Source organism: Lissotriton vulgaris, chromosome 2_1 (assembly GCF_964263255.1).
Source record: "Lissotriton vulgaris chromosome 2_1, aLisVul1.2, whole genome shotgun sequence".
Lineage (NCBI taxonomy): Eukaryota > Metazoa > Chordata > Amphibia > Caudata > Salamandridae > Lissotriton > Lissotriton vulgaris.
In genome coordinates this window covers 752082573-752097717 of record NC_141687.1, presented here as the reverse complement: position 1 = coordinate 752097717, position 15145 = coordinate 752082573, and the positions used below count along the sequence as shown (strand labels likewise).

At 45.2% G+C, this 15145-nt stretch overlaps 1 protein-coding gene across 1 annotated transcript in view; it reads left to right on the top strand.

Annotated features, from left to right (window-relative positions):
- Window positions 1-15145, top strand: part of ABCC8 (ATP binding cassette subfamily C member 8) — a 1237886-nt gene that overhangs the window by 322781 nt on the left and 899960 nt on the right. Inside the window, exon 8 of the mRNA XM_086954145.1 lies at window positions 12364-12519. Within this exon, the coding sequence (XP_086810271.1) occupies window positions 12364-12519 (156 nt within the window). The remainder of the gene's footprint in view (window positions 1-12363; window positions 12520-15145) is intronic.

The window sequence follows — 15145 nt, the reverse complement described above, 5'->3', positions numbered from 1 at the left end:
GCGTGGATGCTTAGAGTGGGTAGAACAAGGTGTGTGGCTGGTCTCGGTGAGGGCTGCTACGCCTACGTCTTAGGTGTGGAGAGTTGGTGTGCGAATGCGCAGCGTGGAGGCCCACTCTGCAGGGGAGCTCAGGGTGACTGGTTTTACAGGGATGAACTGGGGCAGGGGTGAGACCCTCCAGGTCTTTGTTTGAGATGCTCATTCTATTTCTCTTTCATCCAGTCCAGTCTTGTTCTTTGCATTCTCGGGCTTATAATGAGAAAATCAGTTACAAGACCCAGAATACAAATAAAATAACTTAGTTAAAATGAACCACTTACACGAGGCAGAAGGGACCTTGAGCGATCTGGTTTTGCAGATTGCTGCTCTGTTTGGTGCAAGGTAGGTAAGGGGAGCAGAATCTTGGCAGTTCGACAGGAGTGTCAGGGAGGACACTGGAAGGAGGAAGGTCTTTGGATGACTCGGCAGAAAACTTTAGCATGACCATGTGAAACCATTCCATAGGAATGTCATTCATTTAATTGAGTTTTGTGCAAAGTGCACTTGTTACACAGTGCATCAGTGTATATCGAACCATCCTTTGTAATGGTTTCTACAAGGCATGACACGCTTGTTAATTCTGCTGTGGTCTCCTCTCAGGCTGCCTCTATCCTGTGCCCACCAGGGGCACTGGACTCGGGCTATGTTTTAAGACCAGGCTAATTTTTTACGGAGAGCCATTTATTTCCTCACAAGTGACAGATGTGCTTGGTGCACGCCAGGCCTGCTAGTTGTGACACGCCCCCCGCAGGGGGCAGGGGGCATGGAGGGGCGAATGCCTCTCTTTGTTGAGGTCTTGAAACCGTCCCTCTGCGTGAAAGAGATCGCCACGCTGTGCCCCTGTGCCACCCTCCAAAGTAACCTGGATGGCATGTGCCATTTATGGAGCATAACAGGGGACCACCATGGCAAAGGACGCAGCTGCCATCAGCAAGTGGTCTTTAAAAACGCATTACATATTTTTTCTGGAATTTAATTAAATAGTGGCAGGATTAGCAAACTGTTTCGATGAGTGAGTCGTTAAAGCTTTGGCCCATATTTACTAAGGTACAAACAGGTCTCCTACATACAAGGTCCCTACAAAAATACAGTAAATGCTAAACCAGCTTCGGCTTAAGTGCACTTTGTAAAACGACTACTATACCCAAGCTCTGTCACACAGTGTGACCTTTAGCACACAACCTTCTTTTTGAACCCAAAGCTACTCTTTTTGTTTCTGAAGGAGGGATTTAATTAAGCTATTTGTATTCCAATAAAACACATTTTAATACATTTATAGTACAGATCCAGTAAAAAAAGGTAGCATTCTTCATATATTTGATTAGGCAGGAACACACCCAAAAAGTTCACACTAGTAGTTTAAACTCACTATTTCTAATCATGCATCTTTACTGCTGTTCATCTGTAAAGCTGTAATCATACATATTTTTTGTATTTTGCTGCTTTCACGCCGAGACTATATTATACATAGGGGCCCATACGTGCTCTTGAATATACATTGCGCCACCTGGCAGCTCTGCGACACGAGCTCAGAGGATACTGCCACTACAGTAGCTCGGAGTGTAGTCTGTAAACAGAAAGGTGGGAATAAAGCAAGTGTCAATTGCAGAATAATTGGTACCACTTGGTACCACTGCACCAGCCACACTACTTCCCTACTGACCGTTCTCCACTTCAGCCCCGTCTAAATTACAATTCCTGCTTGTGACCCTTTTGCCTGCTTGTGCTTGTTTTCCTGACCCTGTTGCCTGCTTGTGCCTCCGTGTGCCCCTGTTGCCTGCTTGTGCCTCCGTGTGCCCCTGTCGCCTGTTTGTGCCTCAGTTTTCGTGCCCCTGTTGCCTGCTTGTGCGCCCCTGTTGCCTGCTTGTGCCTCCGTGTGCCCCTGTTGCCTGCTTGTGCCTCCGTGTGCCCCTGTCGCCTGCTTGTGCCTCAGTTTTCGTGCCCCTGTTGCCTGCTTGTGCGCCCCTGTTGCCTGCTTGTGCCTCCGTGTGCCCCTGTTGCCTGCTTGTGCCTCCGTGTGCCCTTGTTGCCTGCTTGTGCCCCTGTTGCCTGCTTGTGCCCCTGTTGCCTGCTTGTGCCTCCGTGTGCCCCTGTTGCCTGCTTGTGCCTCAGTGTGCCCCTGTTGCCTGCTTGTGCGTCCGTGTGCCCCTGTTGCCTGCTTGTGCCTCAGTGTGCCCCTGTTGCCTGCTTGTGCCATGTGGGTGTGTGTGGAGGGCTCTGTGTGTGTGGGGAGGTTTGTGTGGCTGTGTGTGTGGGGAGCTTTGTGTGGCTGTGTGTGTGGGGAGCTTTGTGTGGCTGTGTGTGTGGGGAGCTTTGTGCGGCTGTGTGTGTGGGGAGCTTTGTGCGGCTGTGTGTGTGGGGAGCTTTGTGTGGCTGTGTGTGTGGGGGGGGCTCTGTGTGTCATTTGCGAGAGATAAAGCTAGTGGCATTGTAAATGACAATGCCATTTATTTATGTTAAAAAATACATAAATAAAAATAATGTCAAGAGCAATGCCAATAGCTCTAACTTTAACAAAGGCGAAACCATTGCATTGTAAATGCTTGTTTAGTTCCTGAATTTGGAAAACTGGAATCTGTCATCGAGGCAGGAATGTTGTTAAGTCACTCCTTTGTTAACATCCTATACTTGCTGATTGGAATGACTTGTTAGATGCTTTTGGAAGTGACCCCGACTCTAACTTGTAGTTACTAACATTTTGCACATCATTACATTCCCGTCCGGGGGCAAGACAGTGTCCATCCCATGAGAGCAGACACAAAGTCATCCACACAGCAAAGAATCTGTGATAGACAATCTGAAGTAGGCCTTATGTTGTCTGTTGGTTTTCTGTTTTCTTCTTCATCTGCTATCCCATGTTTACAATGATGCTTCGCCATGCCTCTAATGCCTTTTGACACTGTATAAGTGACATCTGCTTCAACTGTACTGCTAAAACAATGGCTTTTTTGATGTATCACTTAAAGTGGCTATTTCTATTTGTATTGTCCTAAAATTAATTAAATATATTGGAAAAAAGTCATTATATTCAGTTTTTCCTTGGCAAAATGACTCCTCCTGAGATTCAGGTTGTAGTAAGAATGTGGTTCCCTTGCACGTTATGTCACTGGACTCAAGCTACACAAGCTACCCTAGCTGATGAGGGATGATACCCCGAAACTGGTCTCGGGATGCTTGATTTCCGTTCCAGGGAGCACCTGGCCTGGCGGCTTGGGCTGGGCTGTTCCCATAGGGAGCCAGGTCAAGACTAATTTGAATGCTGCTGAGTCCAAACTGGGGTAGAATAGTGAGCAAACAAACGATTAAGTTAGCCCAGATCTGTGACAGGGGGTGAGTGTTTGACAATGGTCAGCATTCCATTCGTCATCTTTTTTTGTTGCTTTAGAAGAAAGAAACACACCGCCAGGCCATTCTTTCCAAAGTCCTTACTAAATGGTCTTAAATGAATATTATCCTCCTTGATTACAGAGATTATTAATGCCTCATCTTAGTAGGAATTTGCTGCACCTTGCTTGAAAAATGGCCAAATCACTCCCCCTCTTGAAATCTCCTCCCTGAATCCTGCTGATCTGTCTAGTTTTAGACCCACAGTAGGAACCCTTTTCCATATATAAATCAAGAAAAGAGGAAACAGTGAAGCAGCTTGACCAATACCTACAGAATGCCAGTGTCCTGTGTGACCTGCAGTCTGTTTTCAAGCCACATCTTAGTATTGAATCTTCTCTGGTGGATGTTTATATGTCATCTTATTTTACCAACTGCAGAAAATAGCCATATTGTCCCTACTGTCTCAGATGGTCAGTTACAGTTAATCTGCACAAGTGGTGAACTGCCTTTTAACATCTATTTGAAGCTATTAAATTAATTATTGGAAGAACAGGGGGATTGTTTTTCATATCTATGCCAATTACAGCTGGGAGCTACCTTAAATGACTGGAGAGTTTGTTGGGTTCACAAGCCCTTTCCATCTTAGTAGAGGTGACTCAAGTTTGGGTGCATGAAAGCTGGCTTTTGATTAATGTCTCAAACACAAGGAGATGATGGACGGAGTGCTGAAACTTTTCAAACACTCACCCCAGTCACAGATCTGGGTTGAATCTATCATCATTCTATAGCTGGTGATTGTTTGAACAGTTTCAGCACTCCATCCATTATCTCTTTGTGTTTGCTTTGTTTGCCCTAAGTTGTTAGGGTATGCCCAGACGTGGGTCCCTTGCTCACTTTGCCACTGGATTCAAGCTGGCCTGGTTGAAGAGGGCTGTTAGCCCGAAAATGGTCCCAAGACGCTTGTTTCCGTTCCAGGGAAGACATGGCTTGGCAGTTCAGGCTGGACTGTTCCCATGAGGCACAGTGTCAAGACTGATTTGAATATAGCTGTGTCTGAACTGGGGTGGCAAAGTGAGCTAAAGAATGATGATGGATTCAACCCAGATCTGCAACTGGGGGTGACTGTTTGAAAAGTTTCAGCACTCCGTCCATCATCTCTTTGTGTTTGCTTTGTTTGCCCTAAGTTGGCCGGGTATGGCCAGACAAGGGTCCCTTGCTCACTTTGCCACTGGATTCAAGCTAGCCTGGCTGAAGAGGGCGAAACTGGTCCCAGGATGCTTGCTTCCGGTCCAGGTAAGACATGGCTTGACAGTTCGGCTGGACTGTTCCCATGAGGCACAGGGTCAAGACTGATTTGCATATAGCTGTGTCTGAACTGGGGTGGCAAAGTGAGCTAAAGAATGATGATGGATTCAACCCAGATCTGTGACTGGGGATGAGTGTTTGAAATGTTTCAGCACTCCATCCATCATCTCTTTGTGTTTGCTTTGTTTGCCCTAAGTTGGCAGGGTATGCCCAGACATGGGTCCCTTGCTCATTTTGCCACTGGATTCAAGCTAGCCTGGCTGAAGAGGGCTGTTAGCCCAAAACTGGTCCCAGGATGCTTGCTTCTGGTCCAGGAAAGACGTGGCTTGGCAGTTCGGGCTGGACTGTTCCCATGAGGCACAGGGTGAAGACTAATTGAATATAGCTGTGTCTGAACTGGGGTGGCAAAGTGAGCTAAAGAATGTTGATGGATTCAACCCAGATCTGTGGCTGGGGGTGAGTGTTTGAAAAGTTTTAGCACTCTGTCAATCATCTTTTTGTGTTTGCTTTGTTTGCTCTAATTTGGCAGGGTATGTCCAGACATGGGTCCCTTGCTCACTTTGCCACTGGAGTCAAACTAGCCTGGCTGAAGAGGGCTGTTAGCCCAAAACTGGTCCCACAATGCTTGTTTCTGGTCCAGGGAAGACATGGCTTGGCAGTTCAGGCTGGACTGTTCCCATGAGGCACAGTGTCAAGACCGATTTGCATATAGCTGTGTCTGAACTGGGGTGGCAAAGTGAGCTAAAGAATAATGATGGATTCAACCCAGATCTGCAACTGGGGGTGAGTGTTTGAAAAGTTTCAGCACTCCGTCCATCATCTCTTTGTGTTTGCTTTGTTCGCCCTAAATTGGCAGGGTATGGCCAGACGTGGGTCCCTTGCTCACTTTGCCACTGGATTCAAGCTAGCCTGGCTGAAGAGGGCTGTTAGCCCGAAACTGGTCCCAGGAGGCTTGTTTCCGGTCAAGGGAAGAAATGGCTTGGCAGTTCAGGCTGGACTGTTCCCATGAGGCACAGGGTCAAGACTGATTTGCATATAGCTGTGTCTGAGCTGGGGTGGCAACATTAGCTAAAGAATGATAATGGATTCAACCCAGATCTGCGAATGGGGGTGAGTGTTTGGAAAGTTTCAGCACTCCTTCCATCATCTCTTTGTGTTTGCTTAGTTTGCCCTAAGTTGGCAGGGTATGCCCAGACGTGGGTTCCTTGCTCACTTTGCCACTGGAGTCAAGCTAGCCTGGCTGAAGAGGGCTGTTAGCCTGAAACCGGTCCAAGGATGCGTGTTTCCTGTCCAGAGAAGACATGGTTTAGCAGTTCAGGCTGGACTGTTCCCATGAGGCACAGGGTCAAGACTGATTTGCATATAGCTGTGTCTGAACTGGGGTGGCAAAGTGAGTTAAGGAATGATGATGGATTCAACCCAGATCTGTGAATGGGGGTGAGTGTTTGAAATGTTTCAGTACTCCGTCCATCATCTCTTTGTGTTTGCTTTGTTTGCCCTAAGTTGGCACGGGAATTCCCAGGCGTGGATCCCCTGCTCACTTTGCCACTGGATTCAAGCTAGTCTGGCTGATGAGGGCTGTTAGCCCGAAACCGGTCCCAGGATCCTTGTTTCCGGTCCAGTGAAGACATGGCTTGGCAGTTCGGGCTGGACTGTTCCCATGAGGCACAGGGTCAAGACTGATTTTCATATAGCCATGTCTGAACTGGGGTGACAAAGTGAGCCAAAGAATGATGATAGATTCAACCCAGATCTGTGACTGGGGATGAGTGTTTGAAAAGTTACAGCACTCCGTCCATCATCTCTTTGTGTTTGCTTTTGATTATTATCACGGACACTGAGTTGATGTTGGCTGCAATTAGAACGATCATAAAAAAAAATAAAGATTTCCATCAGAAGCAGGGAACTCTTTGATATGGTTAAAACTAAGTGGGTGATCTTTGATGACTTCTCCGACATTTAAATCCAATAAATCTAGCTCCCCACATTCAGCATCTACCATATCAGTTTGTTGTCTACACTTTGCCTTTATCTATCAGAAGACTTCAGAGCCACTATTGTGAGGGTCACTGTAGTTATATAGGACAATTACTGCAGTGCTTTGTTTCTTGAACTGCAAAAAGATCCTGTCCTGCCTACAAAGAGTCCAAAATTTTACCAACCAGTGTCAGAACCCCATTCAGAGAGCCACGGGGCACATTCCAAACTATCTATAGATCCACGTCATTGTAATTCCACTGTAGCCTTTGTGAGGATTAAAGATGTGATGGTTTATGAACCATATCTAGATATGATCTCCATCCCTTTTGACCGGGCCCTGTATTTTAAGTTCAGAGTGGGGACCCTACCTGTAGGTGAACTGATTGCCCGTTGGAAATCCTCTCACCAATCCTCCCATTGTCCCACTGGAGTAGAGTCGGTAGCCCACATTATTTTCGAATGTCTGGATTACTGTGCACCTAGGAGGCCCTGGCTGAAACCCTTATGTAGACTTTTAGGCACCCGTCAGCACACAGTAGCGCTACGCATTTTAATGTCTGACACATCCGCTTTGGTTGTTTGCGGTGTTTCAAAATTTTTAAAGTGGTCATGGTTGATCCGTGCAAGAAGGCTGTCCTTGTTAATTTAATTCTTGTTTTAACTGTTTTAATCCTTTCCTCCCTTTTCTCCCTTTCTGTGTAATTAAGAAATGATTGTTGTAAATGTTGTGTTTTATAATTGTTGAACAAGCTTTTATGATATTTTTATATCGAAATAAAGCCTATCAATCAATCAATCAATCAAAATCAATTCAGCATCTACCATATCAGTTTGTTGTCTACACTTCGCCTTTATCTATCAGAAGACTTCAGAGCCACTATTGTGAGGGTCACTGTAGTTATATAGGACAATTACTGCAGTACTTTGTTTCTTGAACTGCCAAAAAGATCCTGTCCTGAGTCCAAAATGATGCCAACCAGTGTCAGAACCCCATTCAGAGAGCCACGGGGCACACAGGGGCTCCAAGGCCCAACTGTGGTTGCTGAGGCCTTTTACTCCTGATGCCCCAGGGTCCGATCTACTGTGGATCTTGAGCAACTGGGCCAAGTACCCCTTCTGGGAAGCTGTGGACGAGTAATCAAAGGCTGTCTCTGGGAGGGAAGTGTAGATAAATGTAAAGTAAGAGGCCATACTCAAGAGTTCCCCTTTGACTCTTAGGAATTAGTCAAAAGTTTCTATGGTGCTGCAGCACTTTTGACAGCAAATTACCTGTGGCCCACAGGCTCAGTTCAGGTCGTACTCGCTCCTGCAGCATGGAAGCATTCTCCAGGACAGTGGGTGCTCACAAGTTTTAATCCTGATTGGAGAGGTGGGGATCTTCGTTGCACATGTAGCAGCACCTGGCAGACACAGGCTCACTCTCCTTAATGGTATGGTGTTTTCCCCAGCGATCTGAACAGCTTCGAGCTCATGAAGACCCTATAAGTCGATTTCTCTCTAACGGGGTAGAATTCGATACTTCTGCACCCTACGGAAGTCCAGCCAGGGTTAGACATCTTTGGCATCCTCTTGGTTCTCGGGGCCGGTCTGAGCAGGTCTTGTTGGGCCAACTCGACCTACTGGCAATAGACTCATTCCAGTCCCGGGCAACAGCCCAAAATCCATGACAAGTTAGCAATGGCAGCAGCTCCTAGCATACAGGGTTGCTGGGTACGTCAGGACACAACACAAGACTCCTCCGTTGCAGTCACCCACACCACAGAGGCCATTCCAGGCACACCGGGTCGCCACCTATGCATTCATGAGTCCTGGCATACTGGTCACTCAATTATTTCAATGGTGGCCCCCTCTGGCATTCATGGTCAGTGGTACGAGGTGGTACAGGTTTGGTCCTCCTCACACAGGGCTTGTTGCATGGTTCATTCTACAGCAGCCCTCTCCTGGCATACAGGTGTTGACAAAAACAATCCTGCACCTGGCTGTGCCCGATCAATGCACAGCTGAATCCTCACACTTCGCACGGGGATTCCAAACAATACAGCTCGATATTAGATCTCTCTCCCTCAAACCCTCTCCTCTTCCTCACAGGACACACTCGTATTGGCATGCAGGCAGACACTGGTGCTTTAGGGCAAGTAATTTTGGTTTTCCCTGAGTGATGTCCCCGCACCTAGCAAGGAGACTTGTAGGCCTGGATCCCCAGTCTAGTTCAGAGGCAGTAGTCTTGCATTGCTTCTCCTCCCGACACAGCTGGCCTGCCTGCTTACAGATGCCTTATTTTGAGGTCTCAACCTCCCCTTCTGATGCGTCTTGACCAACATCTGGTCCAAGAAATCTGTGGGACTTAATTTTAACTTGCTACTTTTGAAATCTACATTTCTCCTTTTCTTCTTTCCTCCTGAAATGTCTGTCACGGCAGGCAAGACTCTGAAGCGGATTTACCCACAACGCAATTCATGGGAGCGACCAGAGTTCACACCTGGATGGCAGCCAGAGTTATATGTGCATCGAAAATCTCATAGTCCTACTCTTTATGATTCCCTGATCAGAGGAATCCAGCAATACACAAATCTATCTGGGGGGTTCCTCTCCTCATTAAGTTTTCACCAGCCAAGTGTGGTCACCCCAAAATAAAACCGAGGGTCCTCCATGTAATGTATCATTATAAGATCACTTGCACTCAGTGTATTTTCCCAGCACACTCACTGTCCAGTGCTGTTAGCTCCATGCATTGTGCCACCTCAGCCTCCCATACATTCAGCACACACATTCAGTCTGTGTGGACTGTTCAGTACTGTAGCCGTTCTGTATTGTACTAGAATGTCCTATTTACAAGTACACACTCTGCCAGCACACACACTCAGCATGTGCACGCTGCACAAGACTTCACTCTTCCTGTATTGTACTTCAAGCAAGCACACATACTCCCTGTACATGTTTGCATTGAGTACGCACAGCACAGCATGGCATCTTTATGCCATATATTCCTCGCAGGCATACATCCATTCAGTACATGCACTAATCCCATATGTACTACACAGAACTGCTCTATCCTTGTACTGTACCCTTCCAAGGCACATATAGATCTAGCTCTGAGTCATTACTCCTGACTGTGCAGCACTCCACATCCCCTTGATGTAGGCCAAGGGTGAGGTAAGCACTCAGCAGCAGTGGAATGTTTCAAAAAGGTGAGTGAGCCTGTAAGCCTAACTCCAGTGATACAGGGTAATAAGGACCTGTTGATTACTACTAATCACTACATGTTATGTTGCCACCACCGTGCTTGTGCTGTTTTACCCTTGGTGAAGGCAGTAGCCTTCCACCACAATGAGGGTAGCACTTTGTGCACCCCTCCCAGTCCAACAAGGCCACAATCCGTAAGACAGGAGTATGTCATCGTGCACCCAAATGATCCATGTGTAGCTAAAACAAAAACTCAGCATTAGGGATCCAGACAACAGTACAGATTGCCACTCAGTGAAGGGTTACATGTCTTTACCCAGGCAGAGGACTTTTCCGTCCCAACAACCATACATTGGCAGCCCTATGTAGTGCAACTCCTATCTGGGAAGACTTTAATGTCTCTCAGATGTTGAGAGAATAGAGCTTCCCACTCCCCTGCTGATCCATAGAATCATTTGCCAAAAAGGGCTGTCACACTAGAAGACAACATATTAACCCATAGGTCCCCAATAATTCCTGTGGTCTTATTCGAGGTTCTCCAGGTAAAGTGAACTAATCGACTCCAAGTTAAGTGCTGTCCCTCTGAAGCTTTGAAATATTGATGTGTTAGAGAAATTGAAGAGCACTTCTTTAGTAGTGCATGATATTGTTATTGATCCGATCTGTCCCAGCACCTGGCCTTCTTTAGGTTATAACATGAATGGTTTAGACTTTACTATTGGCCACATTATGATGCAGGGTTATACCTGCTTCCATGGTCCTGTCGGAGCCAGTTGGACTGCTGCGGACTCGGAATTGGTCAGTCTGACCTCCGGATTATGATGCATGCATTGTGCTTTTCTCCGATTGCTGAGATGGGGGTCGGGCAAAAGCAGAAGCCACAGAGCTTTACAGGGAGTTCTGACCACCGCCTGGATTACAATGTTCATTTCCTAAGAGCCAACTCTGTCTGTCCAACCAGCTGCCTTGACTCATCGAAAACAAAGGATTTGGAGTACATACTCACCCAAATCAAATCAGCTTCTCCCTGACAGTCTCTGGGGTAGATCCCTTTCTCTGGGTCCCTCCTACACTGCGGAGCTTTTTAGGCTGAGGACAACTCGAGATTGACTAATCTAAGGTTTTTCTTTGCATTTTATGAAGACCGTGACATATCTACTTTGAGCGACATCTTAATAGGGAGCCTAAAGAAATACGTCTACAAACATAGGAATGCACTTACATAGTGATACAGAAGAGGGATTTGGTTTCATTTCCTGTTGTTAAGAAGAAAGGATACTCAGTGGGACAGATACATGGATTAAGGAGCACTGAAGAAGTTCTTCAAAAGGATGAAACGCGTTGTCTACTGAGAATAATAATAAGAAAATAAAGATTGAGGGAACATACATCTGTGTGAATTATCATTGAATTAACGGACTGTTTGTTGTGTGTGCGGACCAAAATATTTTTGTAATTGTCTGTTGTGGAATGTTTTTTTACAACAAAGGGAACTAAAAGGGTCTGTTTCTCTTTGGTCCACGCACCAAATGTGGTTATATTTCCCAGCAGCTAAATAAGTGTGGTTCTATATCCTAGATCCTTTGTGTAAATCATAAGTTAAGAAAGTAAGCCTAAGTCCTTTGCCAACACCCTACTCTCCAATCAGCCTCTTAAGAAACATTAGAAGATCGCCACTTATTTTCTGAACAAACTAAGCATTGCTCATACTGAAAGTAACCAACACTCACACACTTTTTTCGCAAAGGTACTATTGTTTTTAGCAACCCTCTTAGCTGTACTTTGTCACTACAATATCTTTTATAGTATGCTTTTTTTAAGGATGTTTACGATCACCGACTAAAGCAATTTAGATTTCTGTCTAAAGCATTAAGTGTGACACAACTACCTTGGCATCATATAGAGAGCATGAGAAGGGGCACTTAAAAATGGTTCCCAGAACAGTAGGAACATTTATTCTTGAGGTGATCTCCTCGGATAGCAGGGCTTATAGCATAACATTTGAGTAGCTGGCCAGGGACACCAAATGACTGTTAACAGAGTGTTTTTTGGTAAGAAGCCTATTAAAATTAAACAATATGTTTTAAAAAATATCTGTATTTCACTAATTGAATTCCGATACAAAAATTGTCATAGCTCATCAGTAAAAAAAATAAAAATGTTTTTTTTAATTGCTGAAGAGATGCAATATGTTGGTAGTGGAAGGTTTGAGTGTCAAAACGCTGCCCACCCATAACAATATAAAAAAATATAAGGGTGAAAGTGGGCCAATGCTTTAAGGATTCCACCTGCCATCCTGTAGAATGACAGGTAAAAAAATACTCCCATCCCTCGCCCCCAAAACTTGGTATTTGCAAATTTACTGCACATGATTTGACGTAATGCCCATCAATGTTTTTAATGGAATCTGTTCTCATGTATCTATAGACCACACCACTATATACAAGGATTAATTTTATTATCAGCCAAGACTGGTGTGATTTGTCTTTCTGAAAACGGAGCATTTCATGAATGTTGGTTATTTTCCAGACAAAAATCTACAATAAGATAATGCTACTATCAACCTCCAACATGTCAATGGGAGAAATGACTGCTGGTCAGATCTGTAACTTGGTTGCCATAGACACAAATCAGTTGATGTGGTTCTTCTTCCTCTGCCCAAATCTTTGGGCAATGCCTGTACAGGTAAGGATATCTGATGTTTTCCTATTTCTAACTATTGATTAACTTAAATGCCTGTCCCCTGTTCTCATACTAGTGGTATGTCCATACGTTTCAGTCAATGAACCAATGATTCGATTTTACGTAATAACCAGGAGTTTTACTCTTCCCGGACGTATCAGGATGTTTGTGCCTCAATAACCTAACTGAGGACATGTGGATTGGGTCAAATAAAAATAATCCTTCCTTTTTGCAATTCTTTTGATATGGCAATTCATTCTTATGAGGTTCATTTCAAGTTCAAGTGTTAGGGCTGATCTCTGACTGTAAACCATCATTAGTCTTGCTGCAATGAGGGTAGGATACGCGCCCCCTTCCTCAGTCAAGGCAAACACGTGATGCAAGTATGAAGTAACCTAGTACTTATCTGCTGGTGAGAACTTATGCAGCTTCAAAGAACTTTGGGCCAAATGGGAAAAGAGATTACCTAAATGCTAGTCTCAGTTAATCACAATTAGGTAATCTCTATTCCTAATGTACAAAACACATAAATCGACCTACCTTATGAATATTCATGAGGTGGGTCGCAATCTACAACCCATTAGGAATCCCTAAAATCACAGGGATGGTGGCCTGATGGGGTCAGCAGACCACCATGTCTGTAATTGGTTGTAAATAAAGTGATAATTTTTTTTTATGAAGTCCATTTTCAGGTTCTGTTTAAAAAAGAGAAATTATTTGTTTAATTTTTTTTTTAAGATTAGGCAATGGCCAGTGAGACCACGGCATGCTCTTAAAAAATGTTGGCGCCCACATTCACAAACGGGAAAGGGTCCCTTGGGAACCCTTTTCCATTTGCGAATGAGTTATCACCTACTTGAAGTAGCTGGCAAGATGCTAATGTGTAGCGACCACAATTTCGTCACTAAACATTCTCACATACTGCTGCGATGCGTTATTAGGAAGGTACCCCCTAAACATGTCCCTTCCTAATACCAAAGAGGTATGTATCCCCTATCCCAAATTGTGATTCAGTGACATGTTACTGAATCGCAATTTGGGAATGATATAAACCAACATGCATTTTTCCGGTTGCAAACGGCTTGATTCTGCACATCGGGCTGTTTGCGAGCAGAAAAATGCTTAGTACATCTGACTCAAGGTCTTTTAGTAGTGAGATAACATGTGTATCCATCAACTTTCAATGTAAGAGTATGTCTTTTTTCTTCCTCGGCATGACTGCATTATTTAACAGGTCATTGCCAGCCTGCAGTACTGTGGTGATATGCAGAGACCATTTGAAATATGTGTTGTTTTCGGAATACACATTTATGATGGATGAGTCTCAGTGCCTGAGTCTCACTTCCGCCAATATCTATCTTCTAAGATGAGGCTGCGTTGAGGCAGCTAGGGTAAGGGTCACTGGCCTGGTTACATGTGAACATATGTGCACATGCCTGTGAACATGTGTGCAGGCTGCACATGAGAGACTACAGTTGTGTTTAGCCCGGTAGCTGCACACAAGTAACCTACCTGTGGTAGCTTTACATTGCAAATCTGACCTCTCAAAATACTCTTTAACAGTCTGTAACCTTCCTTTCAAATAATAATAGGTCACCCCTATGGTAGACCCGAAATGCTGATAGGACAGGGTGCATTGCCTTTAAAAAGTAAGACATGTGATTTTGTATATCTGATACTGTGTACTCCTGGAAGCGGTTGTCGGAACTGCAGGGTCAATCCTTCCTTTATATGCCTCTGCTGCTGATAGCCTTGTGTTTGTGGTTTCCTACGGGGCGGGAGAGGGTGTGGTGCACCTGTTGCAATGCTTGAACTAGCAAGGAATGGAGGATCTTTTTTCAAATGGGGTATTATGCATCTGGGACCAGGTGTGGCCACCAGGGTCCACCATACAGCACTGGAAATGCTTTATTACTTCCATGCGCACCATACCATTTGTGAGCGGCTGGGCTGTGATTTGGCAGGACCTCCTGCATGCTCACTTCAACATATATGCAAAGTGATGCCTGCTGCATCCTGTGACAAAGGTGTTGCTCAGAGATGGTATCACCAAGGCAAGAATGGCAACAGGCCGTTGAGTTGGAAAACAGCGACAAACAGTAGACTTACTGTTTTCCTGTTATCAAGATGGAGTCACTAAACAGCCACCATAGGCTGATTCACTTCAAATATGTCAGCAGGGGGTACTACACCCCTGTAGGCATGTTCCGCTATGGTTACCATGACAGCCCTTGCTGTCATAGGTGCACTGCTGCTGAGGCGGACTTCACACATGTGATGTGGTACTGTCCAGGTGTAAAGCAGTTATGGGATAATGTATTTCAGTCCCTTCATGAGATAATGGGGGGCATGTTGAGTCTACACCCCTGCTGGCTTTAATGGGTTATGATAAAGTGATTTCGAAGGCTAATAAGAGGTTGGTTGCACTTGGCCTTCTGCTGACAAGGCGTAGGACTGCTATTTGCTGGGCGAAGAAGTCCCTCCTCATGGCAAAGGAGTGGCATGTTAACATGATGTACTGCAATACTATGTCAGATGTCTATAGTGACCTGTTGCCGCTTAGGAGCAGACCACACAACCTCTGGAGGCCATATCAGGCACACTTGGCTTGTGTGGCACTGGATATGGC